Here is a 14,589-nt window from a genome sequence, read left to right as displayed (position 1 = left end):
TAGGCAAGTGAGGGGACTGTTTTCTTTGCTCAACTCTTGGTACTCCAGAGCTTTATAATGAATGGGGTCTGTTGCTTTATAAATGCATCAGATATTTGATTTCTGTTTGTTGCATTTTCATTTGTAATGGAAATCTGAGTAAAAAATGGCAAAAATGTAATGTAATGCAGATATTCTCAAATTGCACAGTATGCATAATGTTTCATTTTTTATATATAAGTTGGAACAAATAAAAAAACGAGATCTGTAGTGCTGAATTTTGAGCAATATCACAAAATATAAAAATTTTGTTCTGGGTGCCATGTACTTCCAATGAAACACATTATGCTCTCTTTTTAAGTACTTGAAGTACTGACTATATCCACCTTAGGCTCAGAAAAAAAACATATGTTGTAATGTGACGTCATTTTTCAGATAAAATAAATATTAAGATAAATATTGTTAATTGCTGGGGAAAAAAAATTTAAATAAATACATGGAAACCTGGATATTCACCTTTCTTCCACTGAACATGTGAGGTGTTCATAAGGCGTCTGGAAATGTGTGAACTTCTTGATTGATTGCTGCTTTCTGGAACTCCTCTTTTAGGTTTTACATTCATCTCTAGGATTTTCTGTTCTACAGCTTACTGGGCTACGTGTGCAGTGCTGTTAGTGTCTTCTTTTTTGGTGGGGAACCCCAAGGGTCTGCAGTTTATTCAAAAAAGTTTGCAAGTACTACAGTGCTACGTTTGTTTGTTCAATTATGGATGGAAACCAAAGGGATAAACGCAGAACAGAAATTGGAGTCATTTTTCTCTGTGTTATCAAATATTTCCTGCAGTTAAGAAGCTTTCACAGAAAAACCAGTGTCACCAGTGAAGAAGAGGAAGACTGGATATGCTCAGCCATATGACTGGAAAATCACTCTGAGTGGAAAACATAGAGGAAAAACAAAGTCTTGGTCTCTCTCACAAACAAACCACTATCCTCAGAGCTTTGACAGTGAGCTTGTACATCATAAAGACTATAATTTAATAAAGCTCATATAAAGATTATATTTCATAGGACAGTACAAATACAGTGCCATGCAAAATTTCTGACACTGTAAATACGTAAGCATGTAAAAGATGACCCGAGTTCTAAAAGGAATAAAGTTAAAGACAACACAAGATTACTTTTTTATTTCCAACTTTTAGAGTTTTAAAACAAAAAGGAAAAGGGTCAGAAGCAAAAGTTTTGGCACCATGCATGTTTAGTGTTTAATAACACCATCTTTGGACGTATCTCAGCTTGTAAACCATATTTGTAGCCAGCTAAGTGTCATTAAGTTCTTATTTGTGGGATTTTCACTCATTCTTTCTTGCAAAAGCCTTTTAGTCCTGTGAGGTTCCTGGACTATCTTACATGTTGTGCTCTTTTGAGGTCTATTCATAAATTTTCCATGATTTTTAGGTTGGGGGACTATAAAACCCATGGCTAAACCTTCAGCTTGTGCCTCTTGAGAGGTAGTCCATTGTGGATTTTGCTGTATTTAGGATCATTATCCTCTTTTCAACTTCAGCTTTTTTTTCCACAGTATGGTTCTTGTTTCCAGAATTTGCTGTTTTTAATTTAATCCATTGTTTCTTCTACCACTGGCTGCAATGTAAACCCAAAGCATGATCAATCCACCCCCACATTTAACAGTAGGAGAGGTGTTCTTTTCATGAAATTCTGGATGCTTTTTTCTCCAAACATAGCTAATCCTGGTTAGATGTTCCTTTGCAAATGTCTGACACTGAATTTTGTGGTAAAGACAGAGGAAAGTTTGTCTTCTTATGCCTTTTTTCATGAAGGTTATATTTGTGCCACTGCACAGTAGAACATTACGCCATGATTCCATAGTCTGCTAAATGTTCCTAAAAGTTTTTGCAGTCAAGCGGGGCTTTGATTTGCCTTTAAATCAATCCACCAAAGTTTTCTTGACCTCTGCTATTCCTGTTAAATGCCATTTCTTAAATATGACCTGATGAAATGGCTACCTGAAAACAATTTGCTATCTTCTCATAGCCTTCTACTTTGTGGGTATCAGTTATTTTATTTTTGTGCTTAGCAGATACTTAGAGGAGCCCATGGCTGCTGATTTTTGGGAATGGTTTGAGGAGGAGTTTTTTACAGGTTTGGAATAAACATCACCGGCCTTTCCTAACAGTGATTATGAACAAGCTAATTAAGGTCTGAGACCTTAAAACTTATCTGAGAGCTCAAATGTCATGGGGTGCCCAAATGTTTGCATGTTGCTTGTTTCCTTTTTTCACTTTAAAATTGTACAAAACAAAAAATAATACACTGATTTTGCTTAAGAAGTTGAAAAGAATGTTACATGCTTTATGCCCTTTGGAGATCAGTTCATCTTCTCACTTAACTCTTCTCAGAACTTTTCACCAACCTTTGCATGCCTGTATTACTGTAGTATAAATCACATGTTTAGTTTAATAAAATAAAATCTTACACAGTCTTATACATTTGTTATATTCATGTGAAAGAGTTTCTCAATATGGCAAAAAACTAAATTTTATAAAACAGAAAGAAAGATGCCATTTAAGGACTGACTGTCAGCTGTATCTTCATCACTTAAAAAATCTGCTGTGCACAGTAAAAAAAAAAAAAAACTCTTGTTTGCTCAATACAAGTTACAAAATCAAAGTTATCATACTAATAGTATGTCATACATACATTTTAAATAAGCAGAAACACTTATTTGGACAATTTTGTACAAGGAGGACTGGAAAATACCTTCTTGTTCTTAGAGCTTTTAATATAACTGGAGAACAGGAAACACCATTAATTATAGTAAGTAGTGATACTTTTTTGATCCCACAACTGGGGAAATTCCACCTCCGCATTTAACCCATCCGTGAAGTGAAACACCACACACACACTAGTGAACACACACACTAGGGGGCAGTGAGCAGACTTGCCCGGAGCGGTGGGCAGCCCTATCCACGGCGCCCGGGGAGCAGTTGGGGGTTAGGTGTCTTGCTCAAGGACACCTCAGTCATGGACTGTCGGCCCTGGGGATCGAACCGGCAACCTTCCGGTCACAGGGCCAGATCCCTAACCTCCAGCCCACGACTGCCCCCTGTTAAAATTGTTATCAAACAATTTTCAATATTTCAAAATAGAAGTTCCAAAATGATCAATTGAAATGGATATAAACACATTGCTCAAAAAAATAAAGGGAATACTCAAATAACACATCCGAGATCTGAATGGATGAAATATTCTCATTGAATACTTTGTTCTGCACAAAGTTGAATGTGCTGACAACAAAATCACAAAAATCATCAATGGAAATCAAATTTATTAACCAGTGGAGGCCTGGATTTGGAGTCACACACAAAATTAAAGTGGAAAAACACACGACAGGCTGATCCAACTTTGATGTAATGTCCTTAAAACAAGTCAAAATGAGGCTCAGTATTGTGTGTGGCCTCCACGTGCCTGTATGACCTCCCTACAACGCCTGGGCATGCTCCTGATGAGGTGGCGGATGGTCTCCTGAGGGATCTCCTCCCAGACCTGGACTAAAGCATCCGCCAACTCCTGGACAGTCTGTGATGCAACGTGGCGTTGGTGGATGGAGCGAGACATGATGTCCCAGATGTACTCAATCGGATTCAGGTCTGGGGAACGGGCGGGTCAGTCCATAGCTTCAGTGCCTTCATCTTGCAGGAACTGCTGACACACTCCAGCCACATGAGGTCTAGCATTGTCCTGCATTAGGAGGAACCCAGGGCCAACCGCACCAGCATATGGTCTCACAAGGGGTCTGAGGATCTCATCTCGCTTCCTAATGGCAGTCAGGCTACCTCTGGCGAGCACATGGAGGGCTGTGCGGCCCTCCAAAGAAATGCCACTCCACACCATTACTGACCCACTGCCAAACCGGTCATGCTGAAGGATGTTGCAGGCAGCAGATCGCTCTCCACGGCGTCTCCAGACTCTGTCACATGTGCTCAGTGTGAACCTGCTTTCATCTGTGAAGAGCACAGGGTGCCAGTGGCGAATTTGCCAATCCTGGTGTTCTCTGGCAAATGCCAAGCGTCCTGCACGGTGTTGGGCTGTGAGCACAACCCCCATCTGTGGACGTTGGGCCCTCATACCATCCTCATGGAGTCGGTTTCTAACCGTTTGTGCAGACACATGCACATTTGTGGCCTGCTGGAGGTCATTTTGCAGGGCTCTGGCAGTGCTCCTCCTGTTCCTCCCTGCACAAAGACGGAGGTAGCGGTCCTGCTGCTGGGTTGTTGCCCTGCTACGGCCTCCACGTCTCCTGGTGTACTGGCCTGTCTCCTGGTAGCGCCTCCAGCCTCTGGACGCTACGCTGACAGACACAGCAAACCTTCTTGCCACAGCTCACATTGATGTGCCATCCTGGCTGCACTACCTGAGCCTCTTGTGTGGGTTGTAGAGTCCGTCTCATGCTACCACGAGTGTGAAAGACCACCAACATTCAAAAGTGAATAAAACATCAGCCAGAAAGCAGAAAGGTACTGAGAAGTGGTCTGTGGTCCCCACCTGCAGAACCACTCCTTTATTGAGTGTGTCTTGCTAATTGCCAGTAATTTCCACCTGTTGTCTGTTCCATTTGCAGAACAGCAGTGAAATTGATTGTCAGTGTTGCTTCCTAAGTGGACAGTTTGATTTCACAGAAGTTTGATTTACTTGGAGTTATATTGTGTTGTTTAAGTGTTCCCTTTATTTTTTTGAGCAGTGTATATATATATATATAGGCAAAGCCATAATAGTGTGTATGTGTGTGTGTGTGTGTGTGTGTGTGTGTGTGTGTGTGTGTGTTTAGAGTGGAACATGGAGGTGAAAACAGAATCAAACCAGGACTGAAGAAATGTAAGTACTCACACACACACACACACACACACACACTTGTTTCTGTGAAAATCGTGACATAATCCTACAACACTGGAACTTCTTTCTGAGAGATCTAGAGATGAAAACAGGTCTGTGTTACAGAAAGTTCATATATTAAGTTCATCAGCTGATATTTTATTATCTACCGTCTTTAAGACGTCTGAACTTTCACAGTCCAGTCAGGACATTTTCCAGTTTAAATATCAGGAGATAAAAACACACGATGCTCCTGTTCAGACCACACGGTAAGGACATGATAAACTGACCACACACACCGTTCTGACCGTTAAATAAAGGACAGGAACAGAAAAACTCCAGGACTTAAATAATAATCAGGTGTATGAATGATGCGCCGTGACGCTGCGTAACAAGGCGTTATAGAGAGTGAATAAGGAATTTATCAGGTCTCTGAGTTTCACTTTAATCAGTGACTTCCTCTGATGTTCAGATATTCTTAATCAGATTCATTTTAAATTAATTACCTTTCTTTATAAAGACACTCATGAGGACTTAGATCAAAGGATCAGCTCTGTTCCCTTTTTCCAAATTCTGCTCACAGCCTAACAGGAAATCACACACTGGAAGACTTTAAACAGGGTTTAAACAGACTAAACAGGCTTTAAACAGACTAAACAGGCTTTAAACAGGCTTTAAACAGGCTTTAAACAGACTAAACAGGCTTTAAACAGACTAAACAGGCTTTAAATAGGCTTTAAACAGGCTTTTAAACAGACTTTAAACAGACTTTAAACAGGCTTTAAACAGATTATAAACAGGCTTTAAACAGGCTTTTAAACAGGCTTTAAACAGACTTTAAACGGGCTTTTAAACGGGCTTTAAACAAGCTTTAAACAGGTTATAAACAGGCTTTAAACAGGCTTTAAACGGGCTCTAAACAGGCTTTAAAGAGGTTATAAACAGGCTTTAAACAGACTTTAAACAGGCTTTTAAACAGGCTTTAAACAGACTTTTAAACGGGCTTTAAACAGACTTTAAACAGGCTTTAAAGAGGCTTTAAAGAGACTTTAAATAGACTTTAAATAGACTTTAAACAGGCTTTTAAACAGGCTTTAAACAGACTAAACAGGCTTTAAACAGGCTTTAAAGAGACTTTAAATAGACTTTAAACAGGCTTTAAACAGACTAAACAGGCTTTAAACAGGCTTTAAAAGACTAAAGTCTGACAGCCTCTCACAACTCACGACACTCACAGAGCTTTCAGTCTCTGACTATGATGATGTAAAGACTGGGGATCTTGCAGGGTCACTATTTGTAAAACTGCAACTAGAGCTTTGAGAGTATTTCCCATCATGCACCTGGTGGAAGTTTACTAGCAGAGAAACCATTTTTTCTTCTACACTCTGTAGTGGTACAAATGGAAAGATACATTGACTGGGCATGTAAAGATCTGAGGCTCAGAGCAGTTCAGTGTAGAGCTGTATATTCTGGCAGATCATCACCCAGAATTTTATTAATTTACCTGTAAAACACGCCGTTACTTTTTTATTCAACATAAAAACTTAAACATCAACACAACATGCAGTGATTCAGTATCGTTGAGTGGGTGTTATGATATAAACCATAAAAGCTAATAAACAAAATAAGAAGCTGCTGTAAGAGAGAAAAAAACATCAATGCTTCTTCAGTAAAGCTGTTCCTAAAGTCGTCTGCACATTTCCTTACATCACTGTTCACTCAGTGAACTTGAAAAAGTAAAAGAGCCAGGTGAGAAAGAGACTGAATTAAGACGGCTCCTGACCACCTCACACTAAACGATCGAGATGATGTGAGCGCGACGCGACTCTAGCAGGACTGTCATGATTTTATTCAGACACTGGAAATTTGTCTGAGCCAGTGAAATGGCTTGAAAAGTGGTTTGTTGTGAGGCCGGCATGAATATTTTAAAGTGTGAAACATCAGTGAGGAGTTGGCTGGTATGTTTAGCCAGTAGTTTACACCATAAAATCATTATGTTACACATGGAACAACATAATAAACAGTGAACAGTGAAACGGGACCACCATAGATTGATCAGTCATTATAGATGATTATTCATAGATTAATCACCATAATCGATCATTCTCAGCACAGCCGTGACACTGAAGTGGTTGTGTGTTGCTGAATGTGTGTAAAGGCTGGACAATACAATGATAGAATGATAGAGCGATAAATTACATCACGATGTGGTTTTCAATCAGTGCTTCCAGTAAATTGAACAAGTGCATGTATTAGGAATCTGTATTCTGACTAATTTGATATGGGAGTAACAGTTAATAAACACACTGTTAACCACAGAGAAGGAAATCACAATAATAATGAAATCAAAATAATAAACAGACATCAACTGAAATTAATGTAGGACTGTATGCTTATTTATTAGGTGACAGGGCTGGACTGTATGATTACTCATTAGGTAACAGCACTGGACTGTATGATTTACTTATTAGGTGACAGCGCTGGACTGTATGATTACTCATTAGGTGACAGCGCTGGACTGTATGATTACTCATTAGGTGACAGCGCTGGACTGTATGATTACTCATTAGGTGACAGCGCTGGACTGTATGATTACTCATTAGGTAACAGCGCTGGACTGTATGATTACTCATTAGGTGACAGCGCTGAACTGTATGATTACTCATTAGGTGACAGTGCTGGACTGTATGATTACTCATTAGGTAACAGCGCTGGACTGTATGATTACTCATTAGGTGACAGCGCTGGACTGTATGATTACTCATTAGGTAACAGCGCTGGACTGTATGATTACTCATTAGGTGACAGTGCTGGACTGTATGATTACTCATTAGGTGACAGCGCTGGACTGTATGATTACTTATTAGGTGACAGCGCTGGACTGTATGATTACTCATTAGGTGACAGCGCTGGACTGTATGATTACTCATTAGGTAACAGCGCTGGACTGTATGATTACTTATTAGCTGACAGCGCTGGGCTGTATGATTACTTATTAGGTGACAGCGCTGGACTGTATGATTACTCATTAGGTAACAGCGCTGGACTGTATGATTACTCATTAGGTGACAGCGCTGGACTGTATGATTACTCATTAGAAGACAGCGCTGGACTGTATGATTACTTATTAGCTGACAGCGCTGGGCTGTATGATTACTTATTAGGTGACAGCGCTGGACTGTATGCTTATTTATTAGGTGACAGCGCTGGACTGTATGATTACTTATTAGGTGACAGCGCTGGACTGTATGATTACTCATTAGGTGACAGCGCTGGACTGTATGCTTATTTATTAGGTGACAGGGCTGGACTGTATGATTACTCATTAGGTGACAGCGCTGGGCTGTATGATTACTTATTAGGTGACAGCGCTGGACTGTATGCTTATTTATTAGGTGACAGGGCTAGACTGTATGATTATTAGGTGACAGCACTGGACTGTATGATTACTTATTAGGTGACAGCGCTGGACAGTATGATTACTCATTAGGTGACAGCGCTGGACTGTATGCTTATTTATTAGGTGACAGGGCTGGACTGTATGATTATTAGGTGACAGCGCTGAACTGTATGATTACTCATTAGGTGACAGCGCTGGACTGTATGATTACTTATTAGGTGACAGTGCTGGACTGTATGATTCCTTATTAGGTGACAGCGCTGGACTGTATGATTACTTATTAGGTGACAGTGCTGGACTGTATGATTCCTTATTAGGTGACAGCGCTGGACTGTATGCTTACTTATTAGGTGACAGTCCTGGTGTTATTTTTTAAAAACCTATGTGGCACAAAATATTACAGTGCATAAAAGAATAGACTTGTATTTTTGTTATTTATAAACAGTCAAAAAATCTGAAAGTTTTTGTGTTGCTAGAGTAACAGAGGCTGCCCCTTCAGATTAACTAATGAATTATCACCACAACTGATGAGGACTCATCATCTTCTATAAAGGTATTTTCTCCTCAGGGCACGATGTGAAAACAGTCAGCTTTTAAGAGAAAAATCATTGTTTCTGGAACGATCAGCTAGAGTAGTTAACCTAGTGAACAACACATGTTAATGTGCTTTGCTGTCATGGAGGTTTTCTAAAAGACCCTGTGTACAAAATGACGAGTCCTCATCCTCATATAATGCTGCACTGCCGAACTCCAGTGTTGGTTCATCTAATGTTTCACAGGCTTTTTGTCTTTTAAATTGTTTAAACTTATATTTTCTATATTTTACACCACATGTACACAAACTGACCACTTCATTCAGCCCTTCTCCTCGTTTCTACACTCACTGTCCATTTTATCAGCTCATCTTACCATATAGGTGCACTCTGTAGATTATGATAAGACTAATTACAGACTTCTAGAATTAGCCAGTTCTTAGGAGCAGGTATTATTTGGATGGTGGGTCAGTGACACTGACAGGCTGGTGGTGTATTATTGTTGTGTTGGTGCGAGTGGTTCAAAACAGCCGTGCTGCTGGAGTTTTTAAACACTGTGTCCACTCACTGTCCACTCTATTAGACACTCATTCCCTGTCGGTCCACCTTGTAGATGTAAAGTCAGAGACGACAGCTCATCTGCTGCTCCACAGTTTGTGTTGGTCATCCTCTAGTCTTTCATCAGTGGTCACAGGACGCTGCCCACAGGAATCTGTTGGCTGGATATTTTTGGTTGGTGGACTATTCTCAGTCCAGCAGTGACACTGAGGTGTTAAAACACTCCAGCAGTACTGCTGTGTCTGATCCACTCACACCAGCACAACACTAACACCCCCCCACCACTTCAGTTTTACTGCAGTGTTGAGAAGGATCCACCACCAAAATAGTACCTGCTCTGTGAGGGTCCATGGGGTCCTGACCACTGAAGAACAGGGTAACAAATTATCAGAGAAGCAGATGGACTACAGTCTGTAACTGTAGAGCTACAGAGTGGAGCTGATAAAATGGACAGAGGGTAGAAACAAGTAAGTGGGCTTACTGAAGTGGCTGGTGTGTGAATGTCTACAGTGATTATTTTGTAAAGCCAGTTTATTTTTGAAGGTTTATGTGCTCCTTTGGCATTGAACACGTATTTTCAGAAGAGGGAAGAACACAGGGTGACATACAAGAGTGGAGGGAGGTGCACATAGGTGGATTATATCCTTAGCAGGAGATGCCACCTAAAGGAGATTGGAGATTGTAAAGTGGTACCAGGGGAAAATGTAGCAAGGCATCATAGGGTGGTTGGCTGTAGAATGAGATTAGAAACAAAGAAGAGGAAGAGAGTGAAGACAGAGCCAAAGATTAGATGGTGGAAGCTGAAGGAGGAGGATGGTTGCGGGCAGTTCAGGGAAAAATTGCAACAGGCCCTTGGGGGCAGTGAGGAGCTACCTGAGGACTGGGAAAATACAAATGGTTTCAAGGTGAAGGTGGGGTTACATCAGGGATCAGCTTTGAGCCCCTTCTTGTTTGCAATGGTGATGGAAAGGTTGACAGATGAGGTCAGGCAGGAGGCTCCATGGACCATGATGTTTGCAGATGACATTGTAATCTGTGGTGAGAGTAGAGAGCATGTGGAAGAGAATCTGGAGAGGTGGAGGTTTGCACTGGAGAGGAGAGGAATGAAGGTCAGTAGAGACAAGACGGAATACATGTGTGTGAATGAGAGGGAGGCAGGTGGAAAGGTGAAGATGCAAGGAGTAGAGGTCGTAAAGGTGGATGACTTCAAATATCTTGGGTCAACCATCCAGAGCAATGGACAATGTAGAAAGAGGTGAAGAAGAGGGTGCAGGCAGGATGGAGTGGGTGGAGACGGGTGTCAGGGCTGATGTGTGACAGAAGGACAGCAGCAAGAGTGAAAGGGAAGGTTTACAAGACAGTAGTGCGTCCTGCTATGATGTATGGTTTGGAGACTGTGGCTCTGTCTAAAAGACAGGAGGCTGAGCTGGAGGTGGCGGAGATGAAGATGCTGATTTTCGTTGGGAGTGACAAGGCTGGACAAGATTAGAAATGAGCAGATCAGAGGGACAGTGAAGGTGGAGCAGTTTGGAGATAAAGCCAGAGAGGCTAGGTTGAGATGGTTTGGACATGTGTTGAGGAGGAATAGTGGATATATTGGGCAAAGAATGTTGGAGATGGAGCTGCCGGGTAGAAGGAGAAGAGGTAGACTCAGAGAAGGTTTATGGATGTAGTGAAGGTGGACATGGAGATGGTTGGTGTGAAAGTAGAGGAGGCAATGGATAGGGCAAGATGGAGGCAGATGATTTGCTGTGGCGACCCCTAAAGGGAGCAGCCGAAAGAAGAAGAAGAAGAATGTGCTCCTTTGGCTTCTAAAGTTTCTCTTCTACTACTTAAATGCTATATATGTTTCTAAAACAACACGACATTCAGATGTTTAATCCAAGACCTTTATGCTCCATTTCTGTAGCTCCTGTAAGAGTTAGTGCTAATGTTATGAAGCTACAGCTGTAAAGAAAATCTTAAAATACTCTATAAATTCTAGAAACTGTTGTGTGGCTAAACATTTCCATTTATCTTAATCATATCATATAAACATATCACTTCATTTGTAACACTGAAGATGACGTTCAGGACTTAAAGCTCAAAAACGCCTCTGACAGTAATTTGAGGATAAAAACCTTTATTTTACAAACCTGAGTCGCACGTCATCTCCTCACCTGGTTGACTGTCCTGACCCACAAACACAGGTGTGGTGAATCATCTACACATATTCATTCCTTTGTTTGGTCATCACTGACCTGTCCTCCTAAAGACTCATCCTGCTTTGCAGCATCAATTCTAGACCCCATTAAAGTAAACAGAAAGAGAAAGAAGCCAGAATAAGAGTTTCTCACGGTCAGTCTGGTGGTCTGTGTGTAAAGTGTGTTCAGCTCCAGGTGAAAACAGCCAAAGCCCACCATTCCTCCTGGTTGGATGAGTGACTAGAGAGAAGACCTCCTTGCTACTGATTGGTCAGCTGTGATGACATATGGTGCTCTTAAACGTGCGGACTGATAATGTGGAGCTTATTGTTCAGACTAGAGGAGAAGTTTTCAGTCCCAGTGCTTCATAGACGTAATGAAATGTGAGCTTGAGGGAGTTTAAGAGTCTGAACGCTCCTTTATACAGCAGAAGAACATCTACACAGCTTATGAGCCGAGACAGGTTTGGTGTCTGAACTTTACTTTTAGTTTTAGTATTAGAGCTACAAAGCTAATGTAGCTAAAGTTAAATTAGCTTTGTAGCTCCAGTGCTAAAGCTAAAGAAGCAAACTTCAGACACCAAACAGGTTTTGGCTCGTGAGGCTTGTGAGGGGGAAACTGGATGAATGTGATTTTTCAGTGAACTGTTTCTTTAGTTTCTAAACATTTTAAAGTAAAACAGAGTAAAACACTTTACGGCTGTAAAAACAGGACGATCAGTTCTGACAGTCTCACAGTCCCAACTGTGTTTGTATTTGTAGTCACAGCATTTAGCAGCTTGTCTGTTTTCATCACCCAACTGTATCCAGGACCACATTGCTGCGCTGAGTCAGACTGTATTCTGACTGTCTAACAGCTTAAATGATGTTTTTACTGGAGCCCCTGTCAGTGAAGACCCTCCGGGCCGTTTAACATCATATAGATTCTAACTCCAGTCATCCAGTCCTAATTGAACTGTGTGAATAGTGTCTGATGAATATGGAAAACATGCCACTGTTCATTACCATAACACTATTTAACCCCATTTGGATACAGACACCTTTCTGAAAACTGAGGAATTCTGTCTCCAGTTCCTCTGTTTAGTCTGGATGTTGTGATGTGCTGCAGGGCATCACTGATCGGGGTGAATCTCCGCCGCATCATCAATCTGCATGAACATGTTGTTGGTTATTGACCTGCTTAGTCAGCAAGTCAAATGAATAATTTCAGTGTTCCACACTTCAACATGTGTCTATTAAGGTAACGTTAGGCAGAATAACAGGTAACTGGGACATTATTTTCCGAAACTCCAACAGTGTTTTTATTTAAATGTAAATATGGAGCCCTTCATTAGCTGGATCAGGTGCTCTGGGGAGCTGGATTAAGAGACACAGCCTTCTACAAATGAAGCTCTGCACGGTCGTGTTTACAGCATCACTCCTTCCTGCCGTGCTGCTTGTCTGGTTGCTGCTTTTACCGTTAGCCAGTTGCACCAGACTCAACAGCAGCAACGTATTTATTCCCTTTATACCTAAACACGGAGACAAACAACAGATCATCATTTACACTAGAGAAACACAAAGAACACGAATACAATCAGCTGATGGTGGCTTCTTGTCCAGATGTTCTGATCCACCTTAAGTGATGCACATTTACACAGGCGTCAGAATGTAACTGTGGTGTCGTTTAAGGTGGAATGGAAAATTTGAAGGAGAAGCTGGTGAAGAAGAACCCAACTTCAGCTTCATGTTTGCACTATTACACGTTCACAGACTGCCCCAGAATATAAACTACAGCCATATATTATTGAGCCAACTACTATTTGTAGATTAATCATTTTGTAAAGAGTCCAAAAAGTAAAGTAAGCTAGCTAGCATTGTCTTTAAGGGTATTAGCATTTATGCTAACCTCTACAGATGTTTATTACTCATATTTTGACTTTGGCCCAATCAGAAATATACAGTTACACTTATATGTGGCGGCCCGTTATGGTGTACTAGACTACACCACCCCTGGTTTATACCGTTAGACCCATAAATATTTGGACAGTGACACAATCTTCATGATTTGGGCTCTGCATGCCACCACATTGGATTTGAAATGAAACAAGAAGCAACTGAAGTTTAGAGTTTTAGGTTTAATTCAAGGGGTTGCACAAAAATATCCTATGAAATGTTTAGGAATTGCAGCCATTTTTCTGCAAAGCCCCTGAAATGAGGCTCAAAAGTAACTGGACAAATTAACTTTACCATAAATAAAATGTTCATTTTTAATACTTTGTTGAGAATTCTTTGCAGGCAATGACTGCCTGAAGTCTGAAACCAGTGGACATCACCAAATGCTGGGTGTCCTTTGTGATGCTTTGCCAGGCCTTTACTGCAGCTGTCTTCAGTTGTTGCTTGTTTGTGGGTCTTTCTGCTTTAAGTTTTGTCTTAAGCAAGTGAAATACATGGTCTAACGGGTTGAGATCTGGTGATTGACTCAGCCATTGCAGAATATTCCACTTCTTCGCTTTAAAAAACTTCTGGGTTGCTTTCACAGTAAGTTTTGGCTCATTGTCCATCTGCACTGTGAAGCGACGTCTAATCAACCTTGCTGCATTTGGTTAAGTCTGAACAGAAAGTTTATCCATGTACACATCAGAATTCATCCGGCTGCTTCTGTCTTCTGACACATCATCAGTAAACACTGGTGACCCAGTGCCATTGGAAGCCGTGCATGCTCATGCCATCACACTGCTTCCACCATGTTTTACAGACGATGTGGTGTGCATTGGATCATGAGCCGTTCAAGCCTTCTCCATACTTTCTTCTTCCCATCATTCTGGTACAGGTTGATCTTAGTTTCATCTGTCCAAAGAATGCTGTTCCAGAAGTTCCAGGTTTCTTTAGACGTTTTCTGGTAAAGTCTAATCTGGCGTCTCTATTTTTGAGGCTGATTAATGGTTTGCACCTTGTGGTGAACCCTCTGTATTTGCTCTCATGAAGTCTTCTTGTGAAATGTTTTTCTTCACCATGGAAAAGATTCTGCAATCATCCACCACTGTTGTCTTCCATGGACGTCCAGGC

At 41.1% G+C, this 14,589-nt stretch overlaps 1 protein-coding gene across 1 annotated transcript in view; it reads left to right on the top strand.

Moving 5' to 3' along the window:
- Positions 1 to 14,589, top strand: part of LOC108415118 — a 51,156-nt gene that overhangs the window by 25,575 nt on the left and 10,992 nt on the right. The window contains exon 13 of the mRNA XM_037543596.1: positions 4,825 to 4,871. Coding sequence (XP_037399493.1) covers positions 4,825 to 4,871 — 47 coding nt within the window. The remainder of the gene's footprint in view (positions 1 to 4,824; positions 4,872 to 14,589) is intronic.

This window comes from Pygocentrus nattereri, chromosome 12 (assembly GCF_015220715.1).
Source record: "Pygocentrus nattereri isolate fPygNat1 chromosome 12, fPygNat1.pri, whole genome shotgun sequence".
NCBI classification, from domain to species: Eukaryota; Metazoa; Chordata; class Actinopteri; order Characiformes; family Serrasalmidae; genus Pygocentrus; species Pygocentrus nattereri.
This window is presented reverse-complemented; position numbering and strand designations above follow the sequence as displayed.